Source organism: Planococcus citri, chromosome 5 (assembly GCF_950023065.1).
Source record: "Planococcus citri chromosome 5, ihPlaCitr1.1, whole genome shotgun sequence".
Lineage (NCBI taxonomy): Eukaryota > Metazoa > Arthropoda > Insecta > Hemiptera > Pseudococcidae > Planococcus > Planococcus citri.
The window spans coordinates 46,303,402-46,321,396 of record NC_088681.1 but is presented as its reverse complement, the minus strand read 5'-3'; the positions used below and the strand labels follow the sequence as shown (position 1 = coordinate 46,321,396).

The 17,995-nt window shown below is 34.7% G+C and overlaps 1 protein-coding gene across 1 annotated transcript; it reads right to left on the bottom strand.

The window, feature by feature from the left end:
• Window positions 1-5,669: 5,669 nt before the first annotated feature.
• Window positions 5,670-6,793, bottom strand: LOC135848719 (uncharacterized). The gene is made up of 4 exons (XM_065368684.1): window positions 6,428-6,793; window positions 6,229-6,328; window positions 6,043-6,144; window positions 5,670-5,940 (listed from the first exon to the last, which is right to left on the bottom strand). Exons 1-4 carry the CDS (start codon window positions 6,685-6,687, stop codon window positions 5,725-5,727), a joined length of 678 nt encoding a protein of 225 aa, XP_065224756.1. The 5' UTR covers window positions 6,688-6,793; the 3' UTR covers window positions 5,670-5,724.
• Window positions 6,794-17,995: the final 11,202 nt, after the last annotated feature.

The window sequence follows — 17,995 nt, the reverse complement described above, 5'->3', positions numbered from 1 at the left end:
ACCTTAGAAATCCAGATTGGAAGCCAGACGGCGGGCTTCAAAACCCAGACAGACAGGTCAATGACCTTAGAACACCTGATAGGACTTCAGACGGTCGTCAAAAACCAGACAGACAGGTCAAGGACTTTCAAAGGCCTGACTGAAACCCAGACGGCCTTCAAAAGCCAGATAGACAGGTCAATGACCTTCTGAGGTCAGACTGGAAGCCATAGTGTTTAGAAACCAGAGCGAAGGGTCACAGACCTTGAAAAGCTAGAAGGCTTTCAGAAGCTAGATGGAAAGGTCACTGACCTTGGATGGATAGACGGCCTTCAAAAGCCAGACAAACAGGTACGTACATAAATGACCTTAGGAGGCCATATACCGCAATTCTGATGACATTCTTAAGCTCTAAAGGGCCCTCAAAAGCCGGACAGACATGTCAAAATGACCTTATGAGGTAAGACATGACTCCAGTCTGTGAGGTCAATGACCTTTGGATGCCAGACTGGAGGACAGATGACTTTCAGAAGCCAGACAGACAGGTGAATGACCTTAAAGAGTCAGTCTGGAAGCCACCCTGCAGCTCTCAATAGACAGAAAGGTCAATGACTTTGATATGCCAGAAGAGATGCAAGATGACCTTCAGAACTCAGGAGCTTCAAAGGCCAGACGACATTCAGAGGACAGACAGACAGACAGACAGACAGGTGAATGACCTTAATAAGCCACATGGACAGCCTTCAGATATCAGACTGATAGGTCAATGACCTCAAGATGCCAGAAAAGACCCCCAGCTAGCCTCTTCTCCTTTACAATGGACGATTTTTGAGCCTGATGCAGAGAGAAGTTGTCAAATTTCGCACTTTTAGTGACGTTCTCGAACTAATTTCAGGACGCTTGGCACGAAGATGACGTTTATTTTGCGATTTGATTTGTAGTTTGTAAAATGGTCAGAATTTCTCAACGAAGCAGTGCCTCACGACTCAAGTGAACACCAGATTCGGACTCGGTAACCTTGGATTAGTCGAAAACCACCTTCGAAAGTGTAAAAATAATTTCCGGAGTGTTAATAAAATTGCCTAACCAGTTTGCCGTAAATACGTGATGTGCATTTTTGTCGAAGAAATGACTCATCGAAATCTGAATCGAATTGCATGGAATTTTCGGTCATGGTGGTTTTTTGAAACGGCGAAATCATTTCCGATGTCAGATTTCTGCTACGGAGCTTCCTTCTCCAAACGAAATTACCAATTTTTTAGCTCAAAAATAACCTCCAAAAAATCGTCGAATATTGAATTTTTGATGACCTTTTTCGACTACACTTACCTATGTCGCTGAGCACGAGAATGACTATCATTTTGCAATTCGACTTGTAATTTACGAGATAATAGCAACTTCTCACAGAAGCAGCGATCCATGAGGGACCTCGAATTAGTCAAAAGTCATATTTCACTCCATCTCTTTTTGAAATAAAAATTTTAAATTTGCATACCTACTTTTGCAATCTTCAGGATTTCGTAATCACCTCGTAATAATTTTTACGTTTTCTCGAAGAATTTTTTATACATTGTTGTCACATCGGAAAATTACATCGAATAGCAATTATGAAAGAGTTACAAACTATTTCAGAAAAATAGAAGCTGTAAAATGAATAGTTTAATTTTTTCTATCGTTGCAAGAATAGCCAGCATTCACCTTGTCTTATCAATTACGGTTCATTACATTGAAAAATGAATACGTTGCTCGAATTAATTTCCCAAATGTTACTCGAGTAGCTTCGAACACCGATAACCCGTACAAACATAATGGCTGACAAGCTGTCGAATGAAACATTTTCAATATTATTCGATTCCTTTGATTTGCTTTGTGCCATGGACCGAACCAAAACAGAGACTCAGCGAGACGTTCGTTCTGTCGAACAACATGATTGTAGCAAACTAAATTAATCACTACAAACGGAAAAATTACAAATTAATCCTAATTATATTGCGTGTTGAAAAATTTTCTTTGCCAAATGAGGAAAAATTTCACTGATCAGACATCTTAACAGTAAGCTCGTGGAAATGAAAGATACGGCAAGAAATCCATTTAAAAGTTGAGAAAAATTCGATACCTGCAACCAAAATTTTTTAAAAATTTGAACACAACGAAAATACTGAAGCGAGTTGGTAGATATTTCATATGGTACTTTACATTTATCGCGAAGTACAATGCAAATGTAATTGCTACAACTGAAACAGCCAGATCTATGGAGAAAACCATTGAAAACCAAATCTTGAATAATCGAAAATTTCTGAAACAAGGAAAAATATCTACCAATTGACGAAAGATCATGACCTCGAAATAAAATACAAAATTCATTATTTCAACTCACTTTAGTAACATTTGATGATGCCTGATACAGTGAATGATATTTCGCTTGAGAATTTCATCGAAGTTACCACCCTCCACCACTTGCTGTAATGATCGAACTTCCAACGACTCGACTGCAAAAGTAAGCCTTTGATACTGTCTCGTGAATTCGATCGCCGAGATGACCAAAAACCCCATAAAAACGTAATTGAACCAAAGGGCCCAAGATCCTTGGATAAACTGCAGTGCAACTACGAATAAGTCGGCTATTAAACTGTCCATATTCCAAGGTGACCAAACTGGATATATAAACGTTTTTATTCTGCCATAATACATTATCTCGCCGATAGCAGGTAAACTGAGACCAACGATTACACTAAACGAAGCATACTTTGTGACAGTAGCCAAAATGACAATATTTTCTTCTTGTAAATACCAAGCGTATTTCATTTGGAGTGAATCCTCGTCAGGGTAGGTATAAGACTTATTACCCATCTCGAACAATAGCTGACTGATTATCTTTCTGTAATAATACATGAAGAAAATACCGCCTTGTACGATCATACTGCCAGCTACGGCAGGGATAGGGCTGAAGAATTTCGAGAAATCGTCGGTATTCGTGATCGATACCATGATAGCTAATACGTCTAGTGATACGTAAAACGTAAAGCCAATTATGAACTTCCACGGTGTAGGCTGACGGTGATTTTTTTTCAATACATTTATCCCCACAGATTCTGTAATACCAGCTCCAAGTTCGATTATTTTATTTTGCATTTTTCGACGATGCTAATGGAACCTTGAGTTATTGAATTGTGGCTGAAATTTCTGCAACGGATAAAGTAACGCAGTATTTTAAAAGACTGATTTAAAATATCGCTTTTTAAAAAAATTCTAATTAGTTGGTAGTAAAGATTCGAGGAGAATTTCCTCAGTTGAATGTTGAAGCTTGAAAATCATACCTTTTCTGACCTAGAAATTGGGTAGTTATCCACTTCTACCTTTCACACTTGACAATTTTCAAACCTCAAGAATATGTTTCTACTTTGTTACATACCTACTATTATTTTTGAAATCTTAAAAAAGAGAATCGAATATTGACTTTGTAGATTTTCAAGATATTGTTTCGTCAAAGTGTGAGTATAATTTATTCAAAACCGAAATTATTTTAATAATGGGTACCTATCTCTTGCTGTTTGCATACAATTATGCGATCGATTAAAGGCGAGTGTATTCGATAAATAAAGGAGTAATCGCATTATAAAAAACACACGAAATATATTTACACGAAAAGTAGGTAATTACATTTTAACAAGAGAAAAATTTGAAGTGAAAAACATCGCGAAGAAAACGGCTGAGTCATTCGACTAGGTAACATAATAAACATCTCGTCGCTCAGTTTGCGCTATAGGCTGCAGCCTGGCTAACAAGCCAAAAATAACGCGACGAGAACCAGTTGAGCTTTCTTTCAAAGCTTCAACGCTTCGGAAAAACGAGTCAAATATTTACAAGTGGGATAAAATTAAGCTACCTACATAAACGTGACATTTCGAGAGCTTTCACTCACACTTAGTTCGGGTCTCTTTGTTTTTATTTTTCAGGACAGAAATTTCTGAAAAAATCATTCAAATTCTGAAATTTTGAAGCCAAGAAAAAAAAACTAACCTCCTTCCATAAAACTTTCTTCTTTTACATATCAAAATAAGAATTTTTAAAATCTTTTGCCCATTTGTTTTTCTTTTACAAAATGAAAAATTGTATTTCTTACCTGTAAAATGAAAAGTTTGATTTTTTTCTACCTATCATTGTCACATTAGCCCGCATTCGCCCTATCTCATCGATTACGGTTCATTACATTGAAAAATGAATACGTTGCTCGCATCAATTTTCAAAATGTAGTAACTCTAGTAGCTTTGAACACTGATAACCCATACAAACGTATTAGCTGACAAGCTGTCGAATGAAGCATTTTCACTATACTTAATTCTATTCCTTTGGTTTGTTTTGGCTGTTTTTTTTTTTTTGCATGCAATGCACAGAGTAAAATGGAATTGTCTTATTTACTCCTAAAGTGCGTGTTCGAGAAGTAATAGTTGAGGCGAAATAAAGATTGCTTTTGAAAATTCAAATTGAAAATTTATTATACATTTTGTTGACTTTTTCTGATTATTGTGAGCTAAAAATCTAAAATAGATTATAAAACCTAAGGAAAGACTGATGCCCAAAAAAAGAACGTTATAAGCCGAAGCGTTGTAAGTAAATAGTTTTGTTTTGACGCTGATGAGTGTAATACCGCGAATTCTTGTTTTAAAGCAAAAAGAACGTAATGCTATAATAATATAAGTATTACCTAGGTATGTCAGTTTTACAAAACTGTTTTCTTTGGTCAACATTTTCAAAAAGCCTTGTTTTTTTGCTCCAAATTTTTCTAAAAAAGTACATACTTACCTAAATCAGTTGCTTTCCAAAATTATGAAAAATTCTACTTTTCAGTTTTCTTCTCAAGATTATGGTGAAAATGTAGAACTCTACCTTTTTTGTAAGAATTGTAATCAAGCTTCTATTAAAGTTTAATATCAAAAAAGCTTATTTTTTTTGGCCAAAATGAAATTTTTTTTACTTGTTTAATTTCGGGTATACAAACTGAAGCTGCTGAAAGTTGAAAAACAGATTTTTGGCAAAATTTTGCAAAAAATTTTTTTTTAAAATTTTTTTAAAAATCAAAACTATAAAAATAGGCTTCCGTAATTTTCAAAAAATCGCTGAAGGCTCCAAAACGACTTGAAATCCCCCTGCAGTTGACTTCGTAGCGTATTGAAATTAGTTTGCAGAGCAAATTTCGGTTATCCAACTCCATTTAATGAAATTTTGAGTTTCAAAAATCTGCTGAAAGCTCCAGAAGTGCTCAAAACGGTATGAAACAGCTACCAATCGATTTGGCATGTCGAAAATAGGATATATCCCAAATTTCAGCTTTCTTGGTCAATTTGGTAAAATTTTGATTTTTCCCCTAATTTTTGGCCTAAATTTGATTTTCAAAAATTCACCAAAAATCGAAAAACGCACTTTGGCACTTGAAATTTTGACAGGTGATTGAAAAATTTTGTGCAAGTCCTATGTTAGGACGCAAAATCTGCGATTTCAGCTGACCTGCCAATCAAAATGACCGCCATTTTGTAAGTAGGACCACTTTTTTTTGAGTACAAGGGCTAGAAATGTTCCTTAAGACTCTCCCTTCAAGAAAAAAGTTGTCCCGGAAGATCGACGGAGGGGGTGCAATAGATCTTTAAGCGGGCTCCCCGACTATTTTACAAAATAAAAATTCCATTTCTTATTGTAAAATGAAAAGTTTAATTTTTTCTATCATTGTCAGAATAGCCTGCATTCACCCTATCTCATCGATTTACGGTTCATTACATTGAAAAATGAATATGTTGCTCGCATTAATTTTCCAAATGTAACTCTACCAGCTTCGAACACTGATAACCCATACAAACGTAATGGCTGACAAGCTGTCGAATGAAACATTTTCAATATAATTCTGTTCCTTTGGTTTGCTTTGTGCCATGGACCGTGCCAAAATAGAGATTCAGCAAGACGTTCGCTCTGTTGAAAAACAGTATTGTAACAAACAATAATTATCGCTAAAAACAAAGAAATTACAAATTAATCCTGATGATTGCGCGTTGAAACATTTTCTTTACTTACCAAATTAGGAAAAATTTCACTGATCAAGCATCTTATCAGAAAGTTCGTGGAAATGAAACATACGGCTAGAAAGCCATTCAAAAGTTGAGACAAACTCGATACCTGCAACCAAAAAATGTTTTAAATCTGTACACAACGAAAATACTTAAGCGAGTAGGTAAGTAGATGTTTTATATGGCACTTTACATTTATCGCGAAGTACAATGCAAATGTAATTGCTACAACTGAAACAGCCAGATCTATGGAAAAAACCATTGAAAACCAAATCTCAAATAATCGAAAATTTCTGAAACAAGGAAAATTACCAATCGACAAAGCATTATGATGCAGTAGGTATGTTCTTCTATCTCGAAATTGAAAAACAAAATTCATTATTTCAACTTACTTGAGCAATATTTGATGATGCCTGATACAGTGAATAATATTTTGCTTGAGAATCTCATCAAATCTTCCACCTTCGACCACTTGCTGTGACGATCGAACTTCCAACGACTCGACTACGAAAATAAGCCTTTGATACTGTCTCGTGAATTCGGCCACCGAGATGAACAAGAACGTCATAAAAACGTAATTGAACCAAAGGGCCCAAGACCCTTGGATAAACTGAAGTGCAAATACGAATAAGTCGGCTATTAAACTATCCATATTCCAAGGTGACCAAACCGGATATATAAACGTTTTTATTCTACCATAATATATTATCTCGCCGATAACAGGTAAAGTGAGGCCAAAAATTACACTTAACGAAGCATACTTCGTGACAGTAGCCAAAATGACGATTTTTTCTTCTTGTAAATACCAAGCGTATTTCATTTGGAGTGAATCCTCGTCAGGGTAGGTATAAAACTTATTATCCATCTCGTACAATAGCTGACTGATTATCTTTCTGTAATAATACATGAAGAGAATACCGCCTTGTATGATCACACTGCCGGCTACGGTAGGGATAGGGCTGAAGAATTTCGAGAAATCGTCGGTATTTGTGATCGATACCATGATACCCAATACGTCTATTGATAGGTAAATCGTAATGCCAATTATAAATTTCCATGTTTTAGACTGACGATTATTTGTTTTCACTACGTTTATCCCCACAGATTCTATAACACCAGCTCCGAGTTGTATTATTTTATTTTGCATTTTTCGACGATGCTGATGGAACTTGAAATTGTGGCTGAAATTTCTGCAACGAATAAAGTAACTCATTATTTCAAAGAATTGTTTTAAAATATCCCCTTGTTATTGAAATTCTAATGAGTGGCAAGGATACGAGGAGAACTTCCAGGTATGTAGGTACATACAAGGGTGGGCCATTGACTACATGGCAAAAAAAAATCGCGATTTGCTCTGCTCTCAACCCTCAAAATGGTGACCTCGGGTAACAAAATGATTCCCTATTTTTCATTTTTCATTTTGAAATCAACTCGGGCTTTATTCGATATTTGTAACTATCACCCGACTCTTTCGTGATTTTTCGAAATTTTGGCCCTATCTTTGGAACACAGCGGGACATTGAGGAGTTGGATCCAAAATATAAGTCCATATTCGTATTCAGTGACCTCAAAAACATGCCATTCGATATATCACTCGATTTTTCACGATTTTTCAAAATGTTGACCCTCTTTTTGGGGTGCAGAGGGGCTTTGAGGGGTTGGACCCAGAAAATAAGTTCATATTCGTATTCAGCGACCTCGAAAACATACTATTCGATACATCACACGTTCAGATTCGTTTTTTAAAATTCATGATTCAGTTTTGTGTTACTTGAAAAATCAAGCACCCCCCACCAACCCCTGGGTAGGGTTGAAGGTTGAAGACCAATCAACAGTGGTTTGATTAGTAGTGCGGTGAGTAGAGTTTGTATAAAGATTTTTAGCTAAAACGAATGATATTAAGTACCTAGTAATAACTTTTGAATGTAGTGTTTTTCTCCTTTTTCGCACATTTTATAATCAATTAAAGTCACCTTTTACAACACGAACACTTTTATTATTCACGAAAAATTAAAATTACAAATACATTAAAATGAGACGCGTTTCGGTCGTCGTAGCGACCATTATCAATCACGAATGAGATGAAAACTGCGAGATACATTGTAGAAGATGTGTAGATGCGTTGAAAAATTATCTAAGGGAGGGAGGGGGGGCGATAACAAGAACAAGACGAAAATACGACGTAAATTATGACGGAGGTAGGCTGGGTAGGGGTTGATTTAAAATAGGAAGCAGAGAATCGATAATGCTGTTCGGTGAAATATCATTGACCATGTTGAATTGTGTTGAATTTTCATGGCGTTTTATTTCCAATAGTTCGAGGGTGTTGAGTCGATGACCTTTTTCGGATGTATGCAGTATCGCTATGCCTGAGTCAGGTATAAAGTCATGGCCTGAGTTTATTAAATGGTCCGCAAAATTACTTCTCCCCAGATGTTTGTTTTTCCAAGCTGAGATATGTTCTTTTATCCTTATTGTAAATCAGCTTGGAAAAACAAACATCTGGGGAGAAGTAATTTTGCGGACCATTTAATAAACTCAGGCCATGACTTTATACCTGACTCAGGCATAGCGATACTGCATACATCCGAAAAAGGTCATCGACTCAACACCCTCGAACTATTGGAAATAAAACGCCATGAAAATTCAACACAATTCAACATGGTCAATGATATTTCACCGAACAGCATTATCGATTCTCTGCTTCCTATTTTAAATCAACCCCTACCCAGCCTACCTCCGTCATAATTTACGTCGTATTTTCGTCTTGTTCTTGTTATCGCCCCCCCTCCCTCCCTTAGATAATTTTTCAACGCATCTACACATCTTCTACAATGTATCTCGCAGTTTTCATCTCATTCGTGATTGATAATGGTCGCTACGACGACCGAAACGCGTCTCATTTTAATGTATTTGTAATTTTAATTTTTCGTGAATAATAAAAGTGTTCGTGTTGTAAAAGGTGACTTTAATTGATTAGTAATAACTTTGATTAATTTATTGGACTGACCTTTTTTGAAACATCTACTCTTTCCACCTCTATTTTCAGACACCCCCTTTGAGGGATCGATATCGAGCGTAGTATCAAATTATCGAGAATTTAATGGGGGACCTTTTTGGTCATGGTAGTTTTTCTCGCAAATATAATATTTGCGGAGTAAATCGCAAAAAACGTGAATCGGAACTGGTATTTAGCCCCCCTAAAAAAATTAGTTCCGGGGGTAGGAGGGTTGGCTTTTTTCTGGTAGTTCAGAGGGTCCATCTGAATACATGCATTCCTGAAGAGAAAATTTATGTGCCAATTTTTTCCATCAGCTGTTTTAAATTTTGAAGATGTCAAAGGCAGACAAATTGGCATATTCATATAAAAAAAAGTAGATACTAAAGTAGGTACAGATGTACTATAGGTAATTAATTTCTTGACGTGTAAAATTTTCAAAAACCTCAGCCCCCGCTTTGTTCGGGTCTTTTTGTTTTTCTTTTTCAAAATTGTCATAAAAAATATTCAAACCAACAAACTTCTTTTGTAAAAAAAACTTTGGAAGCTTTTGCCCCAGAAATTTCTGAAAAACAGATATTTATTTCAAAAATTTTGAAGCCCTTCCAAAAAAACTTCTCGCTCAAAAAACATTGTCTTGAACATTGCTTCTTCATTCCTCAAAATCAGTACAAATTTTCGAACCGCATCGATCAAGCCAGTTTATTCTTTCTTTTTAAAAATTGAAATTCCTAAAAAAAATCAATAGGTAGTTCATTACCTAAAAGCTTTTGAAAATTCGAAAAAGAAAAATGAGAGAAGTGGAAAAAGTGCGAATTGAAGACGTCATAACAAAAAGGGGTATAGTTATATGACACATTATGTCCTTTTTGAGACGAATCCATATTGTTATTCTTCAGACTTTCCTCTATCATATGAGACCACCCCCACTTCACAAAGTCGAAAAACCAGTGAGATATCGCCATTTTAAAACTGCGAAGTCGATTAAAAATTTACTTTTTCAGAGATAATGGGTTACTCATGGTCGATTTTGTGTTGTCAGCCATTATTTACCTGGTTTAAATCCAAAAATTTGCTCAAAAACATTTTTAAATCAAAAAAAAATTGGCCAATTTTTCGCTTCAAAAAGGACATATAATTCGAAATGTTTAAGCGCTTACCACTAACACACAGTTTCCTCCAGACTGATGGTGCATAGCATTTCATATAGTCAGATAGTGAGAAAATAAGATAAAATCGTCACCATGTTCAAATATGCACATTTCTAAACTTCACAAGCACTCAAACTTTCAAACAGTTTTTTCTCAAAATACAACTTTCACACATATGTCCTTTTTGCTATGACGTCTTCAATTTTTAAACCTAAAAAATAACATTTTTATTGCGTATTTCACTTCAAAAATTCACCGTTTTATTTCACAAAATCGTTGATTCCCCTCGCCTCCTTCCTCCAAAAAATCAACTTGAGAACTTTTTTTAGTCAACTGGGGGGGGGGAGGGGGTCGTTGAGAAGTTCGTGATAAGTACCTATATAATCCAAAATATGTTCCCATATGTATTAAGCTGCAGATGAATTTTAAATAAACCAGATATAATCTCATTATTTTTCTTGTCAAAATTTTTAAAAATTCAACTTGCGCTAATAATCATTATTAAAAAACTCTTTATCAAAAGGACCATTAAATCATGAGGGGGGAGAGGGCCAATTTTAGTCCTGGTTTTCAAGGGAGAGGGCTAAAACCGACATGAGAGTTTTATTTTATTCAAAAGGAACTTTTTAGAGATGATAGAACTTGAAATTTCACAGTGTCTTTTTTTTCAAATTTTTTAAAATTAAGAAACCCTGCTTCGCGCAGCCCGAGTTTTTTGAAAATGGAAAAATTAAAAAATAGGAAATTATTTTCTTACCAGAGATCACCTTTTTGGAGGTTGGGAGGAGGGAAATTCCAACTTCGAAAATAAGGACCGCCCTAGAAGAAGGTACCCTATTCTACCTGTTTGTGCTTTAAAAGTTCTTCATTTAGGTACACTTACCTACCTGGAAGAATGTACGAATCTTCCAATTTATGATTCTTCAAAAGCTTTTTAGATTATCATTCAAATACTTAAGTAATTCACAAACAATCTGCAGTGCGATATTTTCACACTGGCATCAAACCACAAGAATATGTTTCCGCTTTGTTACATACTGTTCTGTATTAGGTATTGATTTTTAAATTTTTTTTAAGAGAATCGAATATTGACTTTGTAGGTTGGTTAGTTTTGTCAACTTTGATGGGTTGATTTTTTCCAAGATATTGTTTCGTCAAAGTGTGAATACGTATAATTTATTCAAAACCAAAGTTATTTTAATAATGGGTATCTCATACAAAAAACGATGGAATAGTAGGTACTTTCTACCTATATTTTGAATTTAAAATAAGTTTCCACAAATAAGCTAAAATACATAAAGCGTAGAACTACACAAACATGAAGCAATTTCTAAAGCTGAAACTTTACTGTCGAATAGGTACATTTCGAAAGAAGGATCGGTTCGATATTTCTGACAAATAGTCGTAATGAACCTCGAATTTGAAAAAAGAAGAGGAACAAAAAAAAATGTTGAATTTTTCTAACCCTAGAGACCGATCTCTGAAAAAAAAAAAAAAAAAAAAAAAAAAAAAAGACGAGATGATAGTGAAGAACAGAAGAAGGAATTACTTCAGATAAGAAACTAGGGATGGAAGGAGGAGGGGGGTTAATGATTACGTTTCAACACATTGAAAAATGAATACGTTGTTCGAATTAATTTTCCAAATGTAACTCGAGTAGCTTCGAACACTGACAACCCATACAAACGTAATGGTTGGCAAGCTGTCGAATGAAACATTTTCAATAATATTCTGTTCCTTTGGCTTGCTTTGTGCCAGGGACCGTGCCAAAATAGGGACTCAGCAAGACGTTCGTTCTGTTGAAAAACATTATTGAAGCAAACAAATCACTAGGTGTAACAACGAAAAAATACGAATTAATTATAATTATTGCGTAGGTATTGAAAAATTTTCTTTACCAAACGAGGAAAAATTTCACTGATCAAACATCTTATCAGAAAGCTCGCGGAATTGAAAGATACGGCTAGAAATCCATTTAAAAGTTGAGATAAATTCGATACCTGCAACCAAAAAATGGTTTATTCGTACACAGCATAAAATACGGCAGCGAGTAGTTGTTTCATATTATGGTACTTTACATTTATCGCGAAGTACAATGCAAATGTAATTGCTACAACCGAAACAGCCAGATCTATGGAGAAAACCACTGAAAACCAAATCTTAAATAATTGAAAATTTCTGAAACAAGGAAAAATACCAATCGTCGAAGCATCACGATATAGTATGTTCTTCTCCCTCACAGCCACTTATCTCGAAATTGAAAAACAAAATTCATAATTTCAACTCACTTGAGTAATACTTGATGATGCCTGATACAGTGAATAATATTTCGCTTGAGAATTTCATCAAAGCTTCCACCTTCGACCACTTGCTGTGACGATCGAACTTCCAACGACTCGACTACGAAAATAAGCCTTTGATACTGTCTCGTGAATTCGGCCACCGAGATTAACAAGTACGCCATAAAAACATAATTGAACCAAAATGCCCAAAACCCTTGGATGAATTGAAGTGCAAATACGAATAAGTCGGCTATTAAACTGTCCATATTCCAAGGCACCCAAATCGGATATATAAACGTTTTTATTCGACCATAATATATTACTTCGCCTATAACAGGTAAACTGAGACCAAAGATTACACTCAACGAAGCATACTTTGTGACAGTAGCCAAAATGACGATATTTTCTTCTTGTAAATGCCAAGCGTATTCTATTTTGAGCGAATTCTCGTCGGGATAGGTATAAAATTTAGTATCCATTTCGTACAATAGCTGACTGATTATCTTTCTGAAATAATACATGTAGAAAATACCACCTTGTATGATCACACTGCCACCCTGTGGGCACGTTTGGCACTTTAGTGCCAGTATTTGACATTGCGTCAAAGTGAGACTGAGACGCAATGCCAATTTCCAGTGCCAGTGTCACAGTGTCACAGTGCCAGTGTCAGTGCCACTGGCACCGAGAATTGATACAATGCGTCAAAGTGAGACTGAGACGCATTGTCAATTTACCAATGCCAGTGCCACAGTGCCAGAGTGCCAGTGCCGGTGCGGAAAAATTTTGAGAGAGCTATGTAATTTTCATCATGTTTTGTCGTTTTTGATCATTCTCTGTACAGTGTTGTCTTGGTAGAGGGCTACGAGAGAAATTTCGTTTTCACCATTACATCACTTACTCGAAATTTTTCCGGCACCAGCTGGGCTCGAACCTGGGTTCCTCGCGTGACAGTCCGCTGCTTTACCAATTACGCCACCGCGTAAGACATCCATAAGCGCGATAAAGTGACTGTTAGTATGTTATTGCAAAAAGAATGTGAGTTGCTCATTGATTTTGAGCATGCATCACTCAAATTTTACACAAATTATTTTTTTTGAAAATTACTAGGTAGGTATTAGGTAATTCTAAAATTAATATCCGATTACAGAAATTCTTATCTGCTGATTTAGTTTTGATTTTTATTCTTTTTTTTCTAAAAAATACTAGAAAAGTTCCAATTAAATTTTTTTTTTTTTCAATCAAAATTTTCAAAAAGTATAAAGCTCAAAATTTTTAAATATTTAAAAAAAAAAAACGAAGTTTCATTTGTTGAAAAAGCGCATGTTCAACAAAAAATTACAGGTAGGTAATTTTTTGTGAAAAAAGTTGCAATAAGGTTTCAAAGCAAATTTTTCTCATATTAGAAAAAAAAAAAAAAAAAAACATAATAATAATTATGATGAAAAGCTGCTCCTAAAAACTTTTTTTTTAAATATTAAGTTTTTTTAAAAAAAAATCAGAGATTTTTTCAAGAAGAACAAAAAAGATTTTTTAAAATAACGAGCAAGTAAGCACAAGAATTTCAAATTTTTTGTAAATTTTTTTTTATTTTTTGAAAAGAAAGTAATTATTAAGTACGCAATGAAGAAATTTTAAAACTTTTATTTGAGAAAATTCAGCGGAGACCTCCATTTTAAGTTGAAATTTGCTTAGAAAAACTTTTAGTTTTGGAGGTGCCTCTGAAGACGGATATTGGTACTCAAAGAGGGAGAATTTTCAAAAAAATCTTATGTTTTCCACTCTGGCCCCTAACCCAACCTGTTTTAGGAAAAATAGTCCGGTTTCAAAAGATAGTATTTGAGATTCTGAGTCGATCTAGGCCATTTATTTCTTCTGAGCGATTAAAAATTTGCAAAAAAATATTGCTAGGTACTCATAATATCGCCAACTTCGAAAAACATTTCGTAAAAAACAACTGATTTCCTATCAATTTTTTTATATTTTTTGAAATTGGCAATAGCTATGGCTAAAAAATTGGCGTCACTATGCATTTCGAAATATTTCCCCAGTTTCAGGAATAATGCCTTTCAATGTTGTATTGACATACCTACCTTAATTAATGCGAAATATTGGCGAAGAAAAAATTTTCAAAATACGAATTTACCCAAAAATATATTTGAAAATTTCCAATCGCCCTAGGAACACTCAGGGCCACATTTTTAGACGATACTTAGCAATGGCTTGGCTAAGTAATGATTTTCAAAGTTAATTTTCCAGTCATGATTAAATTTCTAAAAGTGGATCTATCATTAAATTGAGAGATTGGATCCTGAAGTATTCATAAATCAATTCAAAAATGTGAAATTTTCAATTTATTTGCTAGAAAAATTGAAAAGAAATCCGCTACTTAGCCAAGCAATTGCTAAGTAACGTCTATAAATATGACCCCAAGTGCTAATGGATTTTGAAGGCTATGGCCTAGATCGACGCAAAATCTTGAATACTTATCTTTTAGAACTGGATCATTTTCTCCAAAACCACTCACCAGTCTCATTCACTGTAAGGTAATAATTAAACCACTCAAACGCAGACCAAAAAAAAATGTACCTATCAACAAACTCAATTTCAAACTTTTCATGCATAAATTTTTTTAACTTAATTTTAAAAAAATTGAAAATTTTGCGATTTTTCTAATTTTTGGTGTTCAAGCAAAGTTTTATAAAACCAAAAAAAAAAATTGTTCTTTGTTTTGTTTTTTTAATTAGAAACTTAGTAAAAATTGTAGGTACAACAATAATAACAATGGTACCGATTTACGAGTGTAAGAACTTGAAAGGTAAATTCCAGTGCCAACATTTTACACTCAAGTGCCGTTGCCTGACACTCCAGTACCACGATATGACACTGAGTGCCAGTGCCAGTGTCAGAATATGACACTCAGTGCCTGTACCTGACACTCCAGTGTCACAATATGACACTCTAGTGTCATGATATGACACTGAGTGCCAGTGCCAGTGTCAAAATATGACACACAGTGCCAAAATCTGACACTCAGTGCCAAAATCTGACACTCAGTGCCAAAATCTGACACTTTAGTGTCACATTTTGGCACTTTTACGCTGGCATTGCGTCCTGAGTGCCAAACGTGCCCACAGGGCAGCTACGGTAGGGATAGGGCTGAAGAATTTCGAGAAATCGTCGGTATTCGTGATCGATACCATGATAGCTAATACGTCTATTGATATGTAAAACGTAAAGCCAATTATGAATTTCCACGGTGTAGACTGACGATGATTTTTTTTCAATACATTGATCCCCACAGATTCTATAATACCAGCTCCAAGTTGGATTATTTTATTTTGCATTTTTTGACGGTGCTAATGGAACCTTATGTTGTGGCTGAAATTTCTGCAACTGATGAAGGAAGTAATTAATGCATTATTTCAAAAAACTGGTTGAAAATATCACCTGCTTTTAATATTTAAATGAGTGTAAACGATACGAGCAGAACTTCCTCTGATGGATTTCGAAGCTTAAAAATCATACTTTTCTGGCCTATACATTGGGTACCCATTTCTCGTACCTATTTATGTTTAAAAAATATTTCATTTAGGCACACTTACCAGGAAGAATGTGCGAATCTTCCGATATGATTCTTCAATAGATTTAGGCAACTTTTTAGATTATCATATAAATAATTTCAAACAATCTGCAGTGTGATATTTGCACACTGGCAATTTTCAAACCTCAAGAATACGTTTCTAGTAGGTAGAGGTACTAGGTACTTTGTTACATAGGTTTTGTTATTTTTTATTAAACATTTTTTTCCCCCGGAAATCGAATTAACTTTGTAGGTTGGCCTGTTTTAGTAACGTTGGTGAGTCGTTTTTTCAAAATATTGTTTCGTCAAATTGTAAATAAGAATAAGAAATGTATAATTTATTCAAAACCAAAGTAATTTTACAATGGGTATTTTGTACCAAAAAACGATGGAACAGTAGGTACTTCTTACCTATATATGTGTCATTCCGTAGGTAAAGGGCCCATTTGGTCGTTTTTATTTATCGAGATAATTGTGTTTTTAGTGAAACAGTTGAAAAAATCGAAAATCGAGGTTTTGATGGATTTCAATGTAGAACATATCCGACTATCTCGTGTCGAAGTATCAAGGCCGCAGGTGCGCCCCAAGCAGAGAAAAACGGAACTAAAGTTTTTCTATAAAGGGCCCATTTGGTCGTTTTTGCTTTTTAGCAGTAAATTCGTTTCCAAAAAAATACCCTACAAATTATACTGCACCTAGTTGCCAGTGGCAACATGTATACCATTCAAAAACGCGATTTACGTTGGTGCAGCGTTAGCCGTGTGACACTGATAACGGATTGCGGAGTAGGAGGTCCTGGGTTCAAATCCCGCCTGGGGAAGAAATTTTTTGAAAATTTTTTTTCATGATTTTTATTTTTACAAGTTGAATTTTGACAGAAAATGTAATTTAATCATTTTTTTTCTGCTTTTGAAATGAGTAATGAATTTTTATGCAAAATTTAAATTTATTAATCATTGTTTTTCAGGCTTAAAATATTCATAAACATGAAAATGTTGAGTAAAAAAAATCGCTATTGCAGGTGGGTAGTAATATTTGACATCAGAAACAATAATCTTCAATTTTAGGTATGAAGGTTTTCGGATTACGTGAAATTTCAGCTTTTTTCAGAAAAAAAACTTTGAAGGCAATTTTCTCAAAAGTTGAGTTTTTCAAATTTTTAGTTCTGGATTTTTTTTTGGAGTTTTTTTTTGCACTTTTTGGGCTTCTATCCAGCTCATATGATTGCTCCGGAGGTCTACTTTATCCCCCCACCCCTAACTCAATATCGACCAAATGGGCCCTTTACCTGCGGAATGACACATATTTTGAATTTAAAATAGGTTTTCACGAATAACCCAAAATATCAAATGTAGACCTATACAAACATGAAGCCGTCTTCAAAGCAGTAACTTTTCCGTTAAATAGCTACATTTCGAAAGAATTATTGGTTCGATATTTCTGACAAATAGTCGTAATGAACCCTAAATTTGAAAATACGTAGAAGACGAACATAAAAAAATGTTGAATATTTAAACCCTAGTGACCTATCTCTGAAAGCAAAAACAAAAGAAGAGGTAGCAAAGAACAGAAAAACAGGAATTACTTCAGAGAAGGAACTAGGGAAGGGAAGAGATTGAACCCCCCTCCCCACAGTTGCTATATATAGAAAAAGTCGGCAATTCCGATTTTGCAGAGACTCGACAATGTCATAAATTTTGAAAACTTTTAGTCTTATATGTATTGCGACTTTCGCAAATGTGAATTTCGTATTTTCAAAAAAAATCATCAAAAATGATAATAAGCACAAAAAGTTTATTTTCATTCACAAAAAGTAAGATATACTTATTTGTAAAATTTCTCGTTACCTATTTTGAAAAGAAAAAATTGACCATATCCGTTACCCACCTATCTATATCCCAAAATATAAAAATGTATTCGGCAAGAGAAATTAAAATCGAAAATTCAGC

Bases quoted from the DNA above. Each gene is read 5' to 3' on its own strand.
- LOC135848719 (XM_065368684.1), bottom strand. From the start codon at position 6,687: ATGGATAGTTTAATAGCCGACTTATTCGTATTTGCACTTCAGTTTATC. The intron at 6,145-6,228 runs GTAAAGTGCCAT...TTTTGGTTGCAG, and splicing joins CATTGTACTTCGCGATAAAT to GTATCGAGTTTGTCTCAACT. The intron at 5,941-6,042 runs GTAAGTAAAGAA...GTTTTTCAACAG, and splicing joins GTGAAATTTTTCCTAATTTG to AGCGAACGTCTTGCTGAATC.